Source organism: Candoia aspera, chromosome 1 (genome assembly GCF_035149785.1).
Source record: "Candoia aspera isolate rCanAsp1 chromosome 1, rCanAsp1.hap2, whole genome shotgun sequence".
Taxonomy (NCBI): domain Eukaryota; kingdom Metazoa; phylum Chordata; class Lepidosauria; order Squamata; family Boidae; genus Candoia; species Candoia aspera.
Genome location: NC_086153.1, coordinates 82,168,295 through 82,190,380, shown reverse-complemented (window position 1 = coordinate 82,190,380; position 22,086 = coordinate 82,168,295). Strand labels below are relative to the sequence as shown.

General features: G+C 37.8%; 1 protein-coding gene across 2 annotated transcripts in view; it reads left to right on the top strand.

Moving 5' to 3' along the window:
* Positions 1-16,761, top strand: part of ARID1B (AT-rich interaction domain 1B) — a 422,870-nt gene extending 406,109 nt beyond the window's left edge. For both annotated transcript variants that reach the window (XM_063308100.1, XM_063308110.1), the window contains 7 exons: positions 290-462; positions 2,749-2,899; positions 5,220-5,336; positions 7,662-7,758; positions 9,928-10,720; positions 12,287-12,417; positions 13,612-16,761. In XM_063308100.1, coding sequence (XP_063164170.1) covers positions 290-462; positions 2,749-2,899; positions 5,220-5,336; positions 7,662-7,758; positions 9,928-10,720; positions 12,287-12,417; positions 13,612-15,342 — 3,193 coding nt within the window. In that variant the 3' untranslated portion in view covers positions 15,343-16,761. The remainder of the gene's footprint in view (positions 1-289; positions 463-2,748; positions 2,900-5,219; positions 5,337-7,661; positions 7,759-9,927; positions 10,721-12,286; positions 12,418-13,611) is intronic.
* The last annotated feature ends 5,325 nt before the right edge of the window (positions 16,762-22,086 follow it).

Genomic DNA, 22,086 nt, shown 5'->3' with positions numbered 1-22,086 from the left:
CCTTAGTTCCAATCCCAGCTCTGCCATGAAGTTTACTTCATTGGCCTTGGACAAATAGGTGTTCTCATATGCCATTCTGCACTTTTGGGCTCAGATAGAGAATGAGGTACCTGAACACTTGTTCTGTATATTTTGAATATCTTATGTAGCCTTTACTGTTAAGGCAACAATGGTGATTTTCAGAACAGCTTAACTTTCTGAGCTCTATGGATCACCATCTGATCAGGTATTGCACATCTACAACTGTGTCTCTATAACTCGAATACCTTCTTCTGTTCTATCTCTTCAGAAATAGTTCAGTCAGCGTACATGATCCCTTTTTGGATGTAAGTGATTCCACATACCCAAAGCGGAACTCCATGACTCCAAATGCACCCTATCAGCAAACAATGAATATGCCAGATATGATGGGAAGGATGCCCTATGAGCCAAACAAGGACCCTTTTGGTGGGATGAGAAAAGGTATCTGCTGGCATTATTGGGGGGAGGGGGGGACATAGACTGATATACCCTCTACCAGTATGTCTGCATTTTTATGTTTATCAGTTCATATATATGTTCTATATAAGTATGTGTGTCTGTGTATGTGTGTATCAGTTCATATATGTGATTCTCCATCTTTGTATTCCAGAGTTGTAAAAAATATTTTTGATACTTTGCTTTTTTCTGTCTTTCATAAGTAACTGTGCTATTGTTTTGGAAGTTAAGAGATTAGTGCAGAGAATTTTTGCCAATAAGTTTAAGAACTTGCTTTTAAGATAGAAAAATTATATGGAACAGTTTTTATAATTATACTGTTATAATCATACCAATATTCTCAACTTAGGCCAATTACTTTTCTGTAAGCAACAGGATTTGGTAAACTCAGATTACGCAATATAGAAGCCAGTTTAATAAGCTATACAGTGTTATGACATGTATTTTTAATCTAAATCTTAATGGAATCACCAATTTCCATTGCCTTATTTCATTAATACGAGATAGGACTGCTACAGGTAGTTACTGGAATAAACCAGCATGCTATAAAGGAGTTTACATATTGGTTCAAAAGTGTCCTTGCCCTGTAACATTCTTGGGAAAAACTTTTGTCTCAAGGAAGTTAGCATCTCTTGCAACAGTTCCAGATTATGGGGACCTGTTCCATTTTCTAGATTTTCAGTTCTGGACAAATGTCTCAGCAATGTCTAAAATGTGTAGAGATTTGAATTAAATAGATCAATTATATCATGACTTCTGCTAATGAAATTCAAGTCCCTGTGAAAGTCATATATAAAATACATACATTAAAAATACATAAAAGTCATACTGAAGCTTTAGCAGTATTTGTGGAACAATGTTGTACTTTAAAAAAATCCAACAGGATTCAATTATTTCAGAAAACTTGAACCAAAAAAAAAGCCTCTCTAGAGTATCTTTCATGGCTAGATTCAATGTATGTATGTACGTGGGTATCTATGTAGACAGCTACAACAACTATTTTACTTTCACAAGAACCTGATAATGGTAGTTCAAGATGAGAGATAATGACTGAGTCATGATTTATACTAGATAATATCCTGTAACTCTGAAATCATTTACTTTATTACTCTTAAGTCCCAAGGAGACTTCCAAAGTGACTTCCAGTTAGAAATTTGAAAGCAGGAATAAATAATAGAGCAATAAAACAAGTAAATCAATAAAATAAGAACAGCAACATTTTCAGCATTAAAGCAGAAATTTAAAATGAACAAATCAAAAGGTGTAAAGAACTTGGGCAAAACATTTTCATTTAGTGCCCACATTTACCAACCCTGGTCACTTACAGTTTTTCTGGATGTAGCATTCCAAAGCCAACATCCCAAAACTGAAGAGATCTGTGTTTTATCTCACCTCCAAGGGGGAGGGAGGGAGGGAGGGGAAAGCTTATTTATGGGTAGATTGATATTTTAGAAAGTACCCAATACCTGGTACCCAGCACTTGAGACCTCTTCCTTTTCAAATTCATTACACAGATAAGTATGGAGATATATATTTCATTTGTATAAGCTGATCTTAGAGAACCAAGATAGCTGAGATCATAATGCTGCTGTTTTAATCCAATGGGGATTTGTAGGGATTTGTAGATTAGTAGTAGACTCCTTTCTTGAGAAAAAAAGCTGATGCAGAAAACTCAAAAATTGCTTGAGATTTTTATTCAGGTTTAAAATTATAAAATACACTGCTTAGAGCAGGGTTTCTCAACCATGGTTCCATGGAACCCTAAGGTTCTGTGAGAGGTTACTAGGGGTTCCCTGGGAGATCACAATTTATTTTAAATATTATTTCAAATTCAGTTTATTTTTAGTTTAAGAACACTGATAATGCATATACTGTATCTACAGGCCTACACATGAAACAAACATAATAATTTTGTAACTTGTGGCCTATGTGTGAGCCTGAATGTGCAGAGGTTCCCCAAGGCCTGAAGAATATTTCAAGGGTTCCTTCAGGGTCAAAAGTTTGAAAAAGTCTGGCTTAGAGTATAGATGTGGTCCCAGTTATTGTAAACCACAGTAAAATACACACAGGGGCATTCTGATGGTGCTGCTGCTGAAGTAAGCATCTCCTCAGCTCTCATACTCATTGTTGGATCATTCTGCTTCAGTTCTCTGAACATCAGTTATAAGATGGCATTTAATATTTCTTAATAATACATCTCTCAAATAACATATTTAAGCTGTGTGTCTCCCTCCCTCCCTCCCTCCCTCCCTCCCTTCCTTCCTTCTGTAGTGCCTGGAACTAGTGAACCTTTCATGGCCCCTGGACAAATGCCCAACAGTGGCATGCAGGATATGTACAGCCAGAGTCCCGCTGGAACCATGTCCAACATGGGCATAGGCCAACGCCAACAGTTTTCCTATGGAAGTGGCTATGATCGGAGGTGAGACCTTCATCAGCTTCAAAAGGCAGAGACTGATGGTGATAAGATTCTGCATTGTCGCTGTTCTTTTAACAGACCATTTAGCTGAGCCATTTAATGCTTTTCAGAAAATCAGTGAGATCAAAACCACTAATAGAGACTGAGTCTATTTTATGCAAGAACTAATAAGTGAGGGTGTGATGAATAAGGAGTCACCTTGTCTATAGAGGGCTATATTTGATATCTCTTTTGCTTAATCAGAGTTCAGCGTTACTATGGAGTGTGTGTGCATATATGTTTAATGGACCAGCCTCTGGGAAATTGCACCTTTCTCTGATGGTTTTGTGCTGTCCTTTGCAGAGGAGTATGTAAAAAAAAAATCTGTGTGAACAAACAAATCCTCATTTCCAGGATAGTCATCTAATACACCCCAGCCTCAATAAAGTCACACATTGTTGAGTAATTGGGGCAGGGTGGGGATATATGTGTAGATATATATTCAACTGTATATCCCATTCAGATAGTTCAGTGTCCATCCCAATATAGATATCATCCACCCTTGTAACATGACTTTCATTGGATACATACTGTATCCTTATTCACATTATGACCCAACACACATAACTACATGTGATTGGAGTAAACATCTTGTGTTTACCAATGTAGAAGGGCAAAACTGGGTACATCTGGTAGATATAACAGGGATATATTCCTCCCCATACCACTCCACACCCAATTCAAAGATAAGGCAATGGGAGAGCTTTGTTCTGTGCTAGCATCACAAAGCCATATCCAGACAGATAGAGGGAGGGAGGGAGGGAGGGAGGGAGGGAGGGAGGGAGGGGAAGACCTGATAGGCTGGAATTCAGTAGAGAGGAAATCGTTTTTTGGAAAAGCAAATTGCTCCCCCCTTAAAGGGGAAGAGGTTGGAGAACAATGGTTGCAGAAGCATGATAAAATGCACAAAGTAGCAAAACCTTTTTTATTCTCTTCAAAATGTACCATTTATAGTAAAGTTCAACTGCATAAAAATTAGTGCTATACCAGTAAATGTAACCCCCCTGCTATTTTTCAGTATTCTGAGAAAAACAAGGCATGTAGAATTTGCTTTTCTCTGTAGCCTGGCAGTGTGAGCTTTCTGGTTTAGCAGTATCTATGTGCTAGAAAAGTGACAATATGTTGTCATTTTGGCTCAGTAGCTGAAATGCCTCCTTCCTTACTGATAACAAAACTTTTGAAAAATGCTACTAAGAAAATTGACAGCAAAAAAGACCATTGCAGATACACAATAAACAATAAAATTAGCTAAAACAATAGAGGAGGCTTTATGTCACATTACTTTACTAAAAATATAAATAGTGAATTTAATTCAGTTTCCACAACTGATCCCACAAAAAAAGTCTTGAAGGGCCAGAAGTTACTGAATTCTTTTGAAATATTAGAAATTCCAGTGGGTTTTTAAGGCAAAAGTTCCTAAAATTAAGTCAGTTTCAAAACAGTTTAATTTGTCATGTAAATGTAGCCTCTAGGGACCATAATGCATTAATATGACTGTTTTGATTTTGGGAAAAACAATAAACAATATTTTAAGAAAGAGAATTACTGTAGAGAATAAGGAAGATGATGTTGAGGGAGATACACAAGGTCCATTGCCAAGGCAACCAGGGGTAAAACATGTTTTAAGTTCATAACATTCAGAAGTAGCTCAAACAGACACCTCCTTAATTCACTGAACTGTAAGAAAGGGAGAAGGTAACAAAATGGGACTTGCAAGATTGAGGTCAACCCCATTAGGTAGACTAGACCAAGAAGTCAACTCCACAGGAAGATTAAAACCACTTTTACTGAGATTGGCTATAATAACAGAATCTTGCAAGTTTGATTGTGTTTTATTCCTCGCCTTCTTATAGTTTAATGAATTAGAGGTGTCTGTCCAAGCCACTCACGAACATTATCTGGACATTCTGGACTTAAAATACGTTTGACCCCTTGTCACCTTGGCAATGGGACTTGCATATCTCCATCAAGGTCATCTTCTTTACTCTCTACAATTACTTACTACTTATTAATTACATAGAATCATAAGTAAGTTTCACAAATAGTTATGAAACTTGCAATTGCGTAGTTCTTTATCCATCAGGCTAAATTTACAAACAAAAGTTGCATGAAATAACCTCTAAAATTTTATTCCTCAAGAAGACAGACTGCAATGGCCTATAAATTTCAGTCTCAGAGAAAGTGTTGGAATTGAAATTGGCTATTCCAGAAGTCTTTTATTTTAATTCACCAGATTGGAGAATAAGTGCTTTTTACAGTGTGAGGTTTCCTTTGTCATTTTTAGGTCGGATCATGGGCTGGGTCCTGAAGGCAGTATGGGAGCACCTGGTCAAAGCAACATGGTGCCTTCAAACAGTGACCCAAGCATGTACTCTCCTAACTGTTATCCTGGGCAACAAAGGTGAATAATTTAATCTGTTTAAAATACCTGTGTTAACCAGATAATTTTAAATCTTAAGGGCTACTGGATAGGAGGTGCAATTTGCTATACTGGATTGCTATACTGTACTTTTCATGCTCTTGGATCTTCTGCAAGACACTGGCATAAGCTCCTTGAGAATAATGATGGTTGCATGGCTGTAGTGTTTGATAGATGGTTTTATGCTTTACTTTGGCTTAATTAATTTTTGGATTCTAGCAATGGGTTCGTTTCAGACATGTAGAGAAGTTCAGATTACAGCATTTTTACAGATTATAAAACCATTCGGTATAGAATCCTTTTCTCAGTCTTTTACCTTAAATTCACTTGTAAAACAGTGAGGTTCTCAGATGTTTCTTTGTTGATGTCTCTTCATAGATAAATTAATTGAACATGTGCTTGAAATACAGGTTTCTGTTTCTTCTAGAACCCTAAAGCAAATTTGTTTCACATATTGCTCTGCAGTTATAACATCACAGTTTCCCTGGCCTAATTTAACTAACCTAATTTAAACCATGTATATTTTTAGTGACAAAGTAGATCACTGAAGTTCTTGAATTTCAGTTCTTTCACTTTTAGCAGATTTCACCAGTATAGACCACTGGGGCAATATAGATTTTTATAGAGGTATTATCAAACAACCATATATGTACTATATCTAAGCAATGCAGTTTCTGTGATAATATTGCCTGTATTCAGACATACAAACACTTAGTTTCATGGTATCTCGTAGTTACAGAATCAGAACCAGCAGACCTTCTAGGAGCTTCTTGCTAAAGCTCACAAGGAAGGCATGGAAGATAATAACAATAGCAGAGAGAAAAAGAAAAGATGGGGAGGGGGCAAGAAAAGGTTATGTCATAGCATGTGCCAAGTACTTCATTTAAAGTACTTAGGTATAAGCTGTACACCATGCAAAACAAGTGAAGAGGTGAAAGGAGAGGAGAAGACCTGTCACCTGTAATTGGCAACAGAAGTCTGTTATACTCAACATTGGATTAATTAGAAATGCTGAAAATGAAATTGGGAAATTTTCTCCCTTTTCAACCATGGTAATTTATCTTTTAAATATAAAGGCATATGTCTCAGGAGTAACACACAGAGTGGCATGTGTAACCAAAGCCCTTCACTCTCCCTTGCCCCAGTTCCATGTATTTTTCGGCTGTACTGTTGTGACATTTCTGATTATGGCATTTGCACTGTTACCATAGTATTAGTTAGCCAATTGCACAAATATGATGCCCTGGATGAGCTCATGGTGCTTATACCCAATGCTAAATGCTTATTTGCTTAAAATCATGCATTTCGGTGTGGGAGAACTTGATTATTTAAATGCCACATTGTGAGAACAAATGTAAAAGTTTTATCCATTTGGATAAAATATATTAAGATGGTGCTTTACTCCAGTCCCAGGTAAGTTTGAAGCGGCACCTAAAGATCCTGAGTTTGGAGCCCAATACATCATAAGCTTATGTAAACAGTTTAGAAGAGTGATTCTTACCTGGTTTTATTAGTTAGGTTTGCGATCCAATTATTGTTACTGTTGCTTTATATTTCATTATTGCTTTGTATTCTGGTTCAATTATATATCCACTTCAGATTTTTAACCTTTTTTTAAATCTGATGTTAGAATGGCTATTAAGTCAGTCATGTATTACTCCTTTATACATAAAGCATTTTAAAACTGTAACACTCTGGCAAAATGAGGTAATCATATCTTGTTGCCAACGTTCTGAATATCAAGCACAGAATCTGCTTCAACCAGTCAGTTGTATTTCTTTTCAGTTACTGTAGGTTGGTCAGATGCTTTTGTATTAAAGCTCATTCAGACATTGCCACGTGAGATTCAAGGACATGGGATCATAGACTGCTACTACTGATTCATTCATCTGAAGAAATGAGAAACCTGCCTGTATCCAGGCCACATGTTATTTTTTATCTGAAATGGTAGGCACGTTCAATCCTGAGAATAGAGACGTCACTGGTTTTTTTAAACAATATTGGAATGTTATTATCCCATAAGAGAGTAGAAAAAGATTCTAAGACAGAGTGATCACAGATTTACTCTGCTACATTTGTGCTGAATAAAACTGAGTGGAACTCTAAATGTAATCCAAAATTAAAACCGCTTCATTTAAAACATACTACATTTGCCCTAGACATTTGATATGAAAAGAGGATTCTGTTTGGAGATTTCCAGGGTTCATGAAAGAAAGAAACTTTTTAAATGGGACAATGAAGTTTCAATATTTTGATGAATTTGGGAAATCATAAGCACTAACGTATGTCTCTTATACTTCACTGCAGGCATGAACCATATGGACAGCAGTATCCAATGCAAGCTCCTCCTTCTGGACAGCCACCCTATGGAGGACACCAACCAGGAATGTTTCCACAGCAGCAGGTAAACATCAAGTGTTATAGCATTCCTTTTGCAAAATTCATTCTAGAAATCCAAAATTCATTCTAGAAATTTGGCACTGGCAAAAAGAGTAAACAGTGGACAACAGTGTTTGCTACTAACTAGAAATATGTATTTGTATCCTTTTATATGGACTGTTTCTTAACTGCAATTAGCTAATGTTATGAATGATACAGAACATTCAATAAAACAATGCTGTTTTATTGACTGAGAAGTTAATGAGAAAGCATGGATAATTAATAAGACGTATCCTGAATAGATCTATATGTAGTGACCAAATTTGTGCTAGCACTAAATTTAGAGGGAAAAGATTGTAGGACCATAAAATTGTAGAGTTGGAAGGGACTACAAGGATTAGCTAGTTGAATTCTCTGCAGTGTCCAGGAAAGCCAATTAAACCATCCATAAGAAATGACTGATCAGCCTCTTAAAAATCTCCAGACATGGAGGACCCACAGCCTTCATAGGGAGACTGTGTCACTATGTATAAAAGCAGAAAGGAAGATAAATCTGCCTTCTTATTTAAACTTTTAACAGTATTTTAACTAGGGAGAAGGGAATGCAGCTAAGTGAATCTGCAGGAGTTGCCATCACCTCTCCTCCATAATAGGACAGAGCAATTACTGTTCAGGTAGCTTTTGCTTCACAGCATTCAGAGTTTACTTATTTGTTTGTTTGATTCATCTAATAACATTCCAAAGTAGCTTATTGGTAATTAAAAATAAGTGGAACCTACAACAAAATTTTGTAATGAGGATTTCTCTTCTTCCGGGTTTCGTTGAGCTGGCAAGCCATACTTCCTCTAGAGTTCTCCACTTCATTCCTCCTCCTCCTGGTTTATCATTTCCAATCCTAACAGACTGTTGGCATTCCGTACCTACACAGTATGCTCTCTTTTTCAGAGTTTTGCCATCCCTTTAGGATTTCTTTTCTATTAAAAAAAAAAAAAGTATTTCTGCTATCTGAAGGATTCCATGGACCTGCTGATAGCGCCCTCTGGTATGTGATTGGCAACATTTCATGAACTGTGTGCCAAAGGGAAACATACCAGATTTCATAATATTTTATGATAGAGGGTTTTTTTTCTTTCTAATCTCAAATGTTCATGTTTAATGTTTGATATACAAATGATTTGCCTAGATTGTTCATATTTCTCCATTTTTTCCATTTTGCTTGTTACTGCATGTTAGTAATTATGTTCCTCTTTTTTCTATTTGTTTTGGTATTTTCCTGTAGTAAGTTGGGAGTTTGTATTTTTGTGTAGTTTTCAAAATTAATAAAGAATGTTATTGGCAACATTTGGCCACATAAGGATCATTACATGAAAATGTTTATTTTTTAATATCACTTTCAAAACATTTAAATCAATCCACTAACACATCTCCATGTAAAACAGCAATCACATATCATAATCAATGCCACACAGAAGTATCCTTAGTACTTTTATTCTTAAATTGCAAAATGATAATGATACTGATCAAGACCTAACATCATCAAAGAGAAGATTCTAGATTTACTTTAGGGTCTCTTAAATAAACCTTTCATCCCCAAACAATGAAATGTTTATTTATGTTATACATTTATATGGATATTATTTCCAATACCTAAGTGTTTTTAAATGTAAGAAAGAACATATACTTTTATTTACTGTTCTCAGAATAATGAGTTTATAGTTACAGAGAAAAAAAATCAGCATTCAGAATGTTGAACAGAAGTCTAAAAACATCTTAACTAATAAATACATTTTTATCAAAATTCCTGATCCCACTTCCAAAATTAATACCTGGAAAAGAAATACTAAGACATTTAATTATAGTGTAATAATTACATCAAAACAATTCCTAAAATGGAAGTGTCTCATTTTATACCTACAGTCATAATCGTATAGCCTGAGACTAAAATCATTATTCTTTCTAAACGTTGTATACTACAGACGAACAAAATTTCAATCACTTTATGCATATTTATTCAAATAATTAAAAAGTCATTGTACATCTATCAAAACACTAATGAAAGTACAGTAAAGATGATCATTTCTATTTAAAATCTCTATAGTAAGTATATTATAATTATTCTACCATACCAATGCATAAGAATATTAAAAAAAACATTTTATATTATTTTAAACCTTGGGTGTCTTTTTTTTTTCAGAACTACAAACGCCATATGGATGGCATGTATGGGCCTCCAGCAAAACGTCATGATGGAGATATGTTTAACATGCAGTATGGCAACCAACAGCAGGATATGTTTAACCAATACAGCAGTGCTTACTCTGGACCAGACAGGAGACCCATGCAGGGACAGTATCCATATCCTTATAATAGAGAGAGGATGCAGGGTCCTGGACAAATGCAACAACATGGAATACCTCCTCAGATGATTGGTGGCCCTATGCAGTCATCAGCTTCCAATGAAAGCCCCCAGCAGAATATGTGGCCCACAAGAAATGATATGTCTTACCCATATCAGAACAGGCAAGGCCCTGGGGGCCCTGCACAGGCCCCGCCTTATCCAGGGATGAACCGTACTGAAGATATGATGGTACCTGACCAGAGAATAAACCATGAAAGCCAGTGGCCTTCTCATGTCAACCAGCGACAGCCTTCTTACATGTCATCCTCTGCTTCCATGCAGCCTATCACTCGACCTCCTCAGTCATCCTATCAGACACCACCATCAATGCCAAACCACATATCTCGAGCTCCTAGCCCTGCATCTTTCCCACGCTCTCATGAAAATCGTATGTCTCCCAGTAAATCTCCTTTCCTATCCTCTATGAAGATGCCAAAAGTTATGCCCACTCTTCCAGTCTCACAGGTCACAGGTCCTCCAACACAGCCACCACCACCTATCAGGCGGGAAGTCACTTTTCCTCCAGGTTCAGTAGAAGCATCCCAACCAGTCTTAAAACCAAGACGAAAGATTACCTCAAAAGATATTGGTAAGTCTTACTATTGTCCTTATAAAGGAAGAGACTTTTAACAATAATTTTGTAGCGCTTGCATTTATATTAATTTATTTGAGAAATTAGTTTTATTAAATTGAAGCTGAGCTCAGAGTTGTTTCATGGCAGGAATAATGATTTATGTATCATCAGTTAATAAAATAGAAATAAATACTGAATATTTAGGGAAGTAGTTCTTATAACTGTTTCTTTTATGTTACCAAAATAAGAGCTCTTATGTTAGGCGCAGTCTTCCAAATCTTTTACTGTTTTGTTCCTCCCCGAAATAAGCAAGCAAGCTAGATGGAGAGATTAATGTTGGTGCTGCAAAAGGCACAATAGACTGTATTATTTTAAGATGACATTGTTCTTATTGTATACTTTCATAGTACTTTGCATTGTTTATAATTAATGGTTGCTTTTCTGCTCATGGTCTCAGACCAAAAGTCTGAATTCCCGTACAATGCATCCTATATCTAGTAACTCCTAAACAATAAACACTGTTGAAATTTTAACTTGAAAACTCTCTCTATACTATAGGAGGAAAGTTGTTAATGGAATAGTAACTGTTAACAAAAGGAATCAGTTAAATGATATTGAGAGATTCTGGACATGCTGATTAGTCATCTTACTTGTTGAAAGATAGCAAAGATAGTCTTATTGAACTGATACATGCCCCCCTTTACTGGAGTTGCTGATGCATAGTATCTAGCTGCATGTTGCAGAGATACACAGATATGTTTGAACATCACTCAAGCTGTAAATAGTATTCTTCTATGGGCACCACTACTTCCCTAAGAGGAAACCCAAGACATTCTAGGAGAATTAGTTTCCTATGGAGGAAAAGATACTAGCAGGTTTTTTAAAATTCTATTCTACTTTGGTTCTTTATAAATGAATGCTTTAAGTGGGTATTGTAAGAGTGCAGAAGCAAACATAATTTTTATTTTTCTGAACAGGAAGAAACTAATGATACAGCAGTGGTGATGTATCCCCTGTCAACCCCCTTCACTGGTGTTATAAAACTGCTTTTTCTCGACATCCCCTTATTCTAAAGGACAGGAAGATCAACTAAGTTTTACAAAATTAAAGCTGAACATTTCATCTGAATATATACAAATAGTTTTCACTGTGCACCACAAAGCATGTATGACACACACACATATACATATACATATACATATATATTCCTGAATTAGCTGAGATAAAGACAACTACCACCCTTTCTATCTCTTTCAATTTCCCAGGTTTTAGAGAGGGCCATATCTTAAGTTTCACAATAGTTTCAAAATAACAGTCTAGCTCTTTTCATATGAATATATAGTAGGGCTGTACAAGCATCAGAAATGACTTGGAAGTACTTTGCAACTTGTATAAGTACACCCTCTTTTCAGGCTTCAGGTGCTGCTGCTTTAAGAGTTGGTTTAATGAGGATGCTCATTAAAACAGTGGAATTGTTTTTTCAGACTTACAGTGGATCTGTTTATCATTTGAAATCTGTCCTGCAGATTTCTTGATGCATGCTTCCTTGCTTTATTCATTTGTTTGTTTGTTTGTTTCCAGTGACTCCTGAGGCCTGGCGAGTGATGATGTCTCTTAAATCGGGCCTTCTTGCTGAAAGTACTTGGGCATTAGACACTATTAATATTCTTCTGTATGATGACAGTACAGTTGCTACTTTCAATCTCTCTCAGGTAGGCCGGTTGTTACTTTTCATCCCAGTGCCACCATTCCTTCTATGGTGCGTGGGTGGGGAATGGGAGTCCACATTCCTTGCTATTATCCTTTCCAGTGTCTAAGCCATCAAACTCCCCTTAGGAGTAGGGCAAGTCCTCCAGAGGCCACAAAAGGTGTACTGCTCATAGATGGTGGCTCAACAACTGGAATGTTCTCCTGTGAGGAGTGCAGTGGGGAAGCAAGGTTGCATATTGAGCACAGCCACTGGGGACTGGTTTTCTTGCTCGTACCCAGCTGTTGCAGCAATCTGTGAATGTAAAGGCCATGGGTCTTCTTGTTCTAACTGCTAAAGGAGAATAAGGTATGGCAAAGAACTAAAATAAATGGAAAAGGGAGGAAAGGCAGGTCTGGCTGTTGAGGGATTCCAGGTTGTGTGGAGGATAGCGGGGTTGGTGGGTGTGTATTCTCTCCAGGGCAAGGCAAGGTCAGAACTGGAGATGGAGCTATCTCCTCTCACCAGAAGCACCATCAGAATCTTCCAGACTTGCTGCTGGAGTTGCCCACTGTCTCTGCTATAGAACTAGGACCTTCAGCAGTAAATCGAATCTGCCATTCTAAAGCCTCCTAATGCCGTCTGACTTAACGAAAAGGCATTGCATTTCTGGCTTCCTTGTTCCTCTAACATCACTCAAGTACTCCGAGATGCAGGGAATTTCTGCAGTTGCCTGAAAAGGGGGTTGTGAAGTTGCAAGAAGGTGAAAAGATCTCAAAACAAGGAAATCAGTTTACATGAGTAACTGTAACTGCAGCATCACATGTAAAGGTTCCCATGCTTTGAGGAGGTAGGGAGTTTTCCTTGAAAAGAAAACTCAATTCACTTTTACAATTGCATGGACTAAAATGCTACTAAAAAGTAAAATGTTAAGGAATTCATACTTAACTTTTTTTTAATTAGGGCACCCACTAAATCCTAATTCTAACCTAATCTATAGACTGCTGAACATCTGTATTAAAAGTATTTAAAATATCTTATTAATAGTATTTTGTTTTATGTGTGGACAGGAAGAAAGGACTAGCTGAACATTTTGGATCCTGGAAAAGGGGAACTGAAAATCTTTTTTTTTTAATCCTTTCTTACTAATGCAATTCTATAATAGACTAAAATGTTCCTTTTACCATTTTTTCTGTTTTTCCCTCCTTTGTTTCCTCAGTTATCTGGTTTTCTTGAGCTGTTGGTGGAATATTTTAGAAAATGCCTGATTGACATTTTTGGGATCCTTATGGAATATGAAGTGGGACATCCAGGACCAAAACTGCAAGATCATAATTTATGTCGAAATGACGATGGACAGTCTGCAACAGAGGATGTCAGAAAAGATGAAGAAAACAATGATGAATGTATCGATTACTATGATGACCTTGAAGATGAGGAGGAAGAAGAGGAAGAAGATGAAAATGAGAACACTGAAGAAGGGAAGAGCACTGTTGTTGCTCCACCTGGTGCCATTGCTGATCCAAGTGAGAGGCCAAAACAAGCCAGTAAGTTTGACAAGTTGCCAATAAAAATTGTAAAGAAAAACAACTTATTTGTTGTTGACCGATCTGACAGGCTGGGGCATCTTCAGGAATTCAACAGTGGGCTTCTTCACTGGCAACTTGGTGGGGGTGATACAACTGAACACATTCAGACCCACTTTGAGAGCAAGATGGAGATTCCTCCTCGCAGACGGCCATCACTGTCAGTCTCCTCAGGTAAAAAGAAGAATGTGGAGGGGAAAGGAGAACCTGAGGAACAGCAAGACAAAAGCATATCAGCCACTATTGATGATGTCTTGTCAGCTCGTCCAGGAGCATTGTCTGAAGACTCAGACTCTAATTCTCAGACAGATAGTAGTAAATTTCCATTTGGGATCCATCAAGTCAAAAGTCATCGGAATATCAAGCTGCTGGAAGATGAGCCACGGAGTCGAGATGAGACTCCTCTATGCACCATTACTCACTGGCAAGATTCTTTGGCCAAGCGTTGCATCTGTGTGTCAAATATTGTTCGCAGCTTATCTTTTGTGCCTGGCAATGATGTTGAAATGTCAAAACATCCAGGTTTGGTGCTAATCTTGGGAAAGTTGATTCTTCTCCATCATGAGCACCCAGAAAGAAAGCGTGCACCACAGACATATGAAAAAGAGGAAGAAGTGGACAAAGGGGTGGCCTGCAGCAAGAATGAGTGGTGGTGGGATTGCCTGGAGGTCTTGAGGGATAATACATTGGTCACATTAGCCAACATTTCTGGGCAGCTAGACTTATCTGCTTATACAGAAAGCATCTGTTTGCCAATTTTGGATGGCTTACTGCACTGGATGGTGTGCCCATCTGCAGAGGCACAAGATCCTTTTCCAACTGTGGGGCCCAACTCAGTCCTATCGCCTCAGAGACTTGTACTGGAAACCCTGTGTAAACTCAGTATCCAAGACAATAATGTGGACCTTATATTGGCCACTCCCCCATTCAGTCGTCAGGAGAAACTCTATGCTACTTTAGTTAGGTACGTTGGGGACCGCAAAAATCCTGTCTGCCGAGAAATGTCAATGGCGCTCTTATCCAATCTCGCCCGAGGGGACACGTTAGCGGCAAGGGCAATAGCCATGCAGAAGGGGAGCATTGGAAACTTGATCAGCTTCCTTGAGGACGGGGTCACAATGGCCCAGTACCAGCAGAGCCAGCATAACCTTATGCATATGCAGCCTCCACCTCTGGAGCCCCCTAGCGTGGACATGATGTGCAGGGCAGCCAAGGCCTTGTTGGCCATGGCTCGGGTGGAGGAGAATCGCTCTGAATTCCTTTTACATGAGGGCCGTTTGCTGGATATCTCAATATCAGCTGTCCTGAACTCTCTGGTTGCATCTGTCATCTGTGATGTACTCTTTCAGATAGGGCAGTTATGACACAAGTGAGAAGCAAGCATGTGTGAGTGGAGATTAGAGGGTCACATATAACTGGCTGGTTTCTGTACCTGTTTATCCAGTGTAGGAAGAATGGGAAAATAAGAAGAAGAAGAAGAAGAAAAAGAAGAAGAATCTTTGCTCCTCTGCCCCATTCACTATTTACCAATTGGGAATTTCAAAACATTCATTTGAACAGTTATGGAATTAATATTTGCTGTCTATGTGTATAAGTACATCTTTTTATTTTATTTTTTTAACCAAAGTCTCTGTCTAGTACATTCAAAGATCACATTTCTTTTTCATCGCTCTCCTTGTCAGTGTTTCTTTGTTTGTTTTTCCCATGTTTGAATCATATTTTTCGGGGCGGGGAAGCAACCTAGAGTTTGGGGGTGTCAGAATATAGCAAAATACGATTTGATGTTGGGAGGAGAGGGCTTGCCACTCTAAATGCAAAAGTGGAAAAAATACACTGAGTCAATGTGCTTTTTATTTTTTAAGAACAAAAGGAAGTCCAACCATTCTTAATGCCGTTGCCCAAAGCGCTGTGTGCAATAGAATGATAGTGATGTAGGTGTAGCGGATCAAGGAAGGGGGTCGGTCCATCATCTGCCCACAACATTTTCTTGGTTTCTCTGCAGGAGAATGGTTACACTAAGCTAGGAGCAAAACCAATTCTTTAGGAAAGTAAAAACACAACTCTGAAGACGATCAAGACAAATTGCTTCCTCACCAGAACTGTCACATCAGTATCTATTGTTTGACCTTCCACGATGACAGTTCATCACAATTCCTTTTAATCATTTTTTAATATTTTTTATTGCCTAAAGGCAGTGATGTATATAGAAGTTGTACATTGAACATACCCTCATCTTTTTTTAAAAAAAAAAACAAGTACAAGGATTTATTTTTTTCATGATGTGGTAACTACAAAGTGATAGTAGACTTAATTTTATTATTATTATTATTATTGTTATTATTATTATTATTATTATTATTATTATTATTTTCTTTGGGCCATAACTCCAAAAACTAAGAAAAAAACACCACGAGGGTAATGTACAAGTTTCTGTATGTATAAAGTCATGCTCTATTTCGGGAGAGCAGTTGCTCACAACTTACTTTATAAATCAAGATGTGGAAATGGTTGCATATGGATTGATTTAAGAAAATGGTTACCAGTCTACAGAAAAAAAAATACGTATATGGGGGAAAAAAAAGAAAACACAACTTCAAAGATTTTTCAGTGCAAAGACTACACATTTGTATTTCAAAATAATGTAGTTTAAAAAAATACAAAAAAACTTGTTGTAAATTCCTCCTTTTCCTCTGGCTTAATGAATATCATTTATTCAGTATAAAATCTTTATATGTTCCACATGTTAAGAATAAATGTACATTAAATCTTGTTAAGCACTGTGATGGGTGTTTTTGAATAATGTTCTCATTTCACCATGAAATTGAACCATGTCAGTCAGTGATGGTGAAGGTTACATTCTTCTGCTTACTGATCCTGGAGTTCATCTAATGTTCAGATAATGCAACAAACAAAAACATTACATTTTCCTATCATTATTTATAATAAAGAAGACCATAGAAGAAGATGAGATTGCTAATTTTCACTGTGTCTACAAAAGTTGCTGCACTCAAGGTATATGTTTGAATAAAACTGTAAAAAAATGGTAATCATAATTTGATTGGGTTAGCTTATATTTCAGCTTGCCTGAGTTACATTCAGTATATTTATTTTTACTTACTTATAAAATTAATAATAATAGCTGTCAGGGGGATGTGGGTAAAACACAAAAACAATATTAAATGTAATAATAATCAAAACAGTGGCTACAAGTGGCAGAGATTTAAAAACTACAAGAAATAAAACTGCTAAAGTTACCACATAGCAACAGAAGGGCTATTTTTCAAGAAGGGCTGGGAGAATTAAAGATTCTTTCGCCAGTGCTGAAAAGATAACAGAAAAGATTCCTGATGGACCTGTCTGGGAATGGAATTACCTAGCAAGGCTAGTGTATAGCCACTCCTCATACCTCAACATGCAAAAGTACTTGAGAGGAACCTCAGTTTGAATGGGACTATGCAGAAGAGGCATTCCTTCAGGTATTGTACTCCCAAGCAGTGCTAGGAAGTTTAGAGAAATTAGTAACAATACTGTAAGCATCCAGAATGTTTTAGTCACAAAAGGTCATTGCTGATAATACCATAATGGCTATTGCATCCATTTTTATGGGTGGAAATAGGCTCATACACTTTTACTTCTGTGTGTTCAACTTTGATTCTCCTCGTGCAAATGAATGGGACAACTCCTGCTCACAAAATGTGCAGGCAGATCTCTTGAGTGGGGTACTTCTAGCTGAACTGTGTTATACCTCCAATCTTGATAATCATGGGGTTCGAGTCAAACATTACAGCAGCTGTGCTTTTCAATGCATTTTTTTTCACATTGACCCAAAAACAAAAACTTCAAAGAATCTGTGGGACATGGCCAAAGATAGGGTTCCTTTCTATGCTGGTATAATCGCCCTAGAAAGGAAACGTGATGTAGTTCTGCTATCCATCTGTTGCTAGAGGAAGATGCAAGAGGCTTTCATGTTGTGGAAGAGTATGTATTGGCCCAGGCAGCTCTCCGAAATGGCCTAGGATCTAACTGGACAAGGCCCGCAGAATTGACTAGTAAGAATTCCTTCTTGCTGTTGCTCCATTTCATTTGAATATTGTACAAGAACAAAACGTTGCTGTTCTGTCTTACTTGCTAATAGGAGCTATCTGTATATTACAGTTTTCTTGCTTTTTACTCATTTTGGGTTTTTATGTCACCCCAATAGACAACTTGATTGTTTGGCACCGTAATATGTAAGATAGTTTCATAGGCAAAATATGTACTGTTTTCATCTAAGTTCATCATGTGACTCCCTTGTGTTCCCCTGCCTCTGCAGTTTTCTTTCTCTCTCTTTCCTGTTAACAATCTGTGCACTCATATCACACTGGTAGCATTCTCATTCATCTTTTTGTCTTGCACCTAACAATGTATTCAGAAATTTATGTTAAATTATAGCCCACTTGTAACTGCACTTCATGAAATGCAGATTTAGGAAGCTATAATATCATTCTGGGGTCCTTTTCATTCTTAACTATGTTATACAACAACTTACAGATGTCTTGGCTATGCTGGCTGGGAACTGTAAAACTTGAGTTTCTCTAGAGGCATCACACTGGGGAAGGGTGCTGCCAAAATTACGTTCAGAATCCTAACCTGACCATTTTTTTCAGTTCAGCTCCAGCCTGGCTAAAAAAAGCCGAGTGCTCATGTGGATGAAGAAGGAAGCAACTTCAGTTCCTCAGTAGAATAAACATGGAGCAAGTTCACTGACTAGATAATTTAACACTGAACTTGTGTAGATCTGTTATGAGAATAATTATTTTAAAAAACAGTAAAACAAAGTTTAACAGCAATAATACATTGGGATCAGCACAATGTCTGGCTGCAGTTTGACACAGGTGATCTTCTGCTAGCAGACCTCTCAGGATTTATTCATTCAAGTTTTTATTGAGCTAATAAAGTTTACTGTGATATCATTTAGTATAAAGAATGCTGTGCAAAGTATGCTCTAAATAAAGGAGGATATATTTTGGAATGTTATCAACTAAACATGCTCCTTGGTTGAAATTTTACCAGCTATGTCTTGGAAATAATGGCGAGAAGGTGTTTCTGGTTATTACTTTTTCTGCTGATTTAAGCAGGTATACTGTCTATACATATGGCCTACATTGTACAGAGAGGTCAGTAAAATGAGATCAAGGTGAGTTTCTCTTACATAGTATCAAGAATTAAATCCAGTGAGAAAAAAATCAGATATCCTCCATATTTAAGGGAAAAAGAGGTGATAAAAGACCCAAACAACTTGAAAGTTTCAAAAAGACCTAGAGACGCTTCAGCAGTGGGCTGAAACAAATAGGATATAATTTAACAGAAATGTAAAGTTCTGCATTTGGGTAAGAAAAAGGAAAGGCATGAGTGTTGGATGGAGGACACCTGGCTTGGCAGTGGCATGTATGAGAGAGATCTGGGTAAATATGAGCCAGCAGTGTGATGCAGCTACAGAAAAGGCAAATGCTATATTTGGCTGCATTCACAAGCACAGAGTTCAAGGCATGGGAAATAATTGTTCCACTCCACTCTGCCCTGATTAGACCTCACAGTTCAAAAAGGCTAGTGACAAGAGTAACTTCAGAGGAGAGCAATCAAGGGGCTGAAGGATCTGGAACCAAGCTCTTTTGGGAATGCTTAGAGGTTCTGGATATGCTTAGCCTACAGAAGAGGGAACTGAAGGACGATATGATCATGTCCAAAGGGTACTAAAAGGCTGATACATAGAAGAAGGGGTGAAGTTCTTCTCCATTGCTCCAGGGGGCAGGACCAGAACCAATGGGTTAAAGATACAACAAAGAAGATTCAGTCAACGGGAACCTATCTGCTGTTAGCCATGCAATAGGCTGCTACATGAAATGGTGAGATCTGTAACCAGAGGCTGGATGGTCACCTGTCAGAGATGCTTTAGAGAACCATGCACAGAGGTGGGTGGTGGACTAGAACAGTGCTCCTCAAGCCCAGCAACTTTAAGGGGTGTGGACTTCAACTCCCAGAATTCCCCAGCCAGCATGCTGGCTGGGGAATTCTGGGAGTTGAAGTCCACACCCCTAAAAGTTGCTGGGCTTGAGGAACACAGGACTAGAGGGTCACTGCCAACTCTATAGTTGAACTGAGTGTTGTTCTTGTAGAATAAAATTGCTGTGTTATTTGAGCTATCTCTGATTTCCTACTTACTCATAGAAAAGAAAAAATATTTGCAAACCCGGGCATCATAGACCAGCAAAAAGTAAGGAGGCCAAAGGACTTCTCATGCACTGAAACTAACTAGCTTGTACCTGCAGTGGCTTTCATGTATTAAGAACAAAGGGATCAATTTCTCTTTGTATCCTTTTCTTTCCCTTTCAGAAAGAAAGGAGGGGAAGATAAAAGAAGTAGCAGAACGAAAAGCCTCTGGAGTAGTACAATCACAACAAACAACAGCTTGAGTTGCCTTCAGCTGTAGAAACTTATTTTTGTTGCTTTGACCCAAATAAGCTTTGACCCAAAGTTTATTTTTGTTGCTTTGACAAGTATCCCAGTAGCAAATTTTATACTGCATCTTTATAGTTTCAGGACGCAGAGCATAAATAATGGATTTAAGTTACAGGAAAGCGGATTCTGACTAAATACTAGGAAGAAACATCCTAACCGTAAGACCAATTTAAGAGTGGAACCAATCATTGGATATGGTCAGATTCTTGGCAGCAATCTCTGAGGGATATCTGCCCTGAGCAGAGAGCTGGACTTAAGCCATAAATGGCTTTCTCCAACTTTATGATTCTCTAACAATTTGCTTTAAGTCATTTTGCCATTAAATTGTTTTTTGTTCCATAGTTCCGTACAGTTTGGTTAAGTTTTTTTCAGCAGAATTCTGAAATGCTCAGCAACTATTTTGAATATAATCTTATGAAATAAAAGCCAGGCTATTTCACCTTTTTAATGGTTGGCCACCTCTCCTGTTCCATCTCCACTTGATATAATATTAAGGTTATGATATGACTATTAGGTTATTTTAGTCTGGGCTGTCTGTTTGATTTAATGTTTTTAGTTGTTTTTATGTTCTGTCTAGCTTTGTATGCTGGAGTCCACTGGACTTGGGTGGCCAATAAATTTAAATCAACAACAACAACAACAACAACAACAACAACAACAATAATAATAATAATAATAATAAAGCTGACACTGGCTTGATATTAGCACACTATTTAATGCAGAGATGAAAGGGATGATTTGCTGCTTGCTTTGTTTTCCTCGCGCCTGTTCCAGAAAGCTTTGGCTCCCTCTGAATCATTTTGCAGCAAAACACAGGATCCTGACATCTCCCATGCAGTACCTAAATATGTTCAGCTTTTGATCCAGGGATAATTATTGACTGTGCCATCTTTTAATTTAGCACTTCCCTGGCTGTCTTTGGCCAAACACAGCTGCTTTTAGTACATGGGCACATCGCTTGCTCCTGTTCCACTCACAGCAGCAATAGGATCACACCAAATTGTGGGAAGGCTGTAGACCCATCTGGAGCTGTAGGGTAATTACAATTTACACTCAGAATTGGAGATAATGCAATTGTAATGTAGATTATTGTGAATAATTACTTATTCAGTCAGTCAATATTCTGAACTTACCTTCAGAAGCTCAAGGTAAATACTCTCTCCTCCAATTTGTCCTTCAAGCAACAATCTTGTGAGGCAGCATTTCCTTAGAGAGAAATGTCACTTAGCTTCCATGGGGAAGGAACTACTCTGACCTACTGTATTTCTCTCCAAGCCAAGCTAACACTTTAGGATGTTGGGTCTCGGTTTTCACTTTAGTTGTATAGTTGTACCTTTTGACTAAAACTCTTCTAAACTAGAAAGGTGGTAGCAATGCAGAATAAAAGGGGCAACAGGAGTGTATCAGCTTTCTCTGTTGACTGTACTCTGATCTAATCTTAGATTAGAACCCCCATACTTTCTGGCCAGCATGGTCACAGCCAAGGTTTCTTGGCTCTTCATTCTCATCTTAGAAGGTCCCTCCCATGCAGCCGGATACCCAGATTCGTTTCATCTTGCAGCATGTTCAAGATAAAAAGGAAGCGCTGAGCACCATGTTCAGTGGACCTG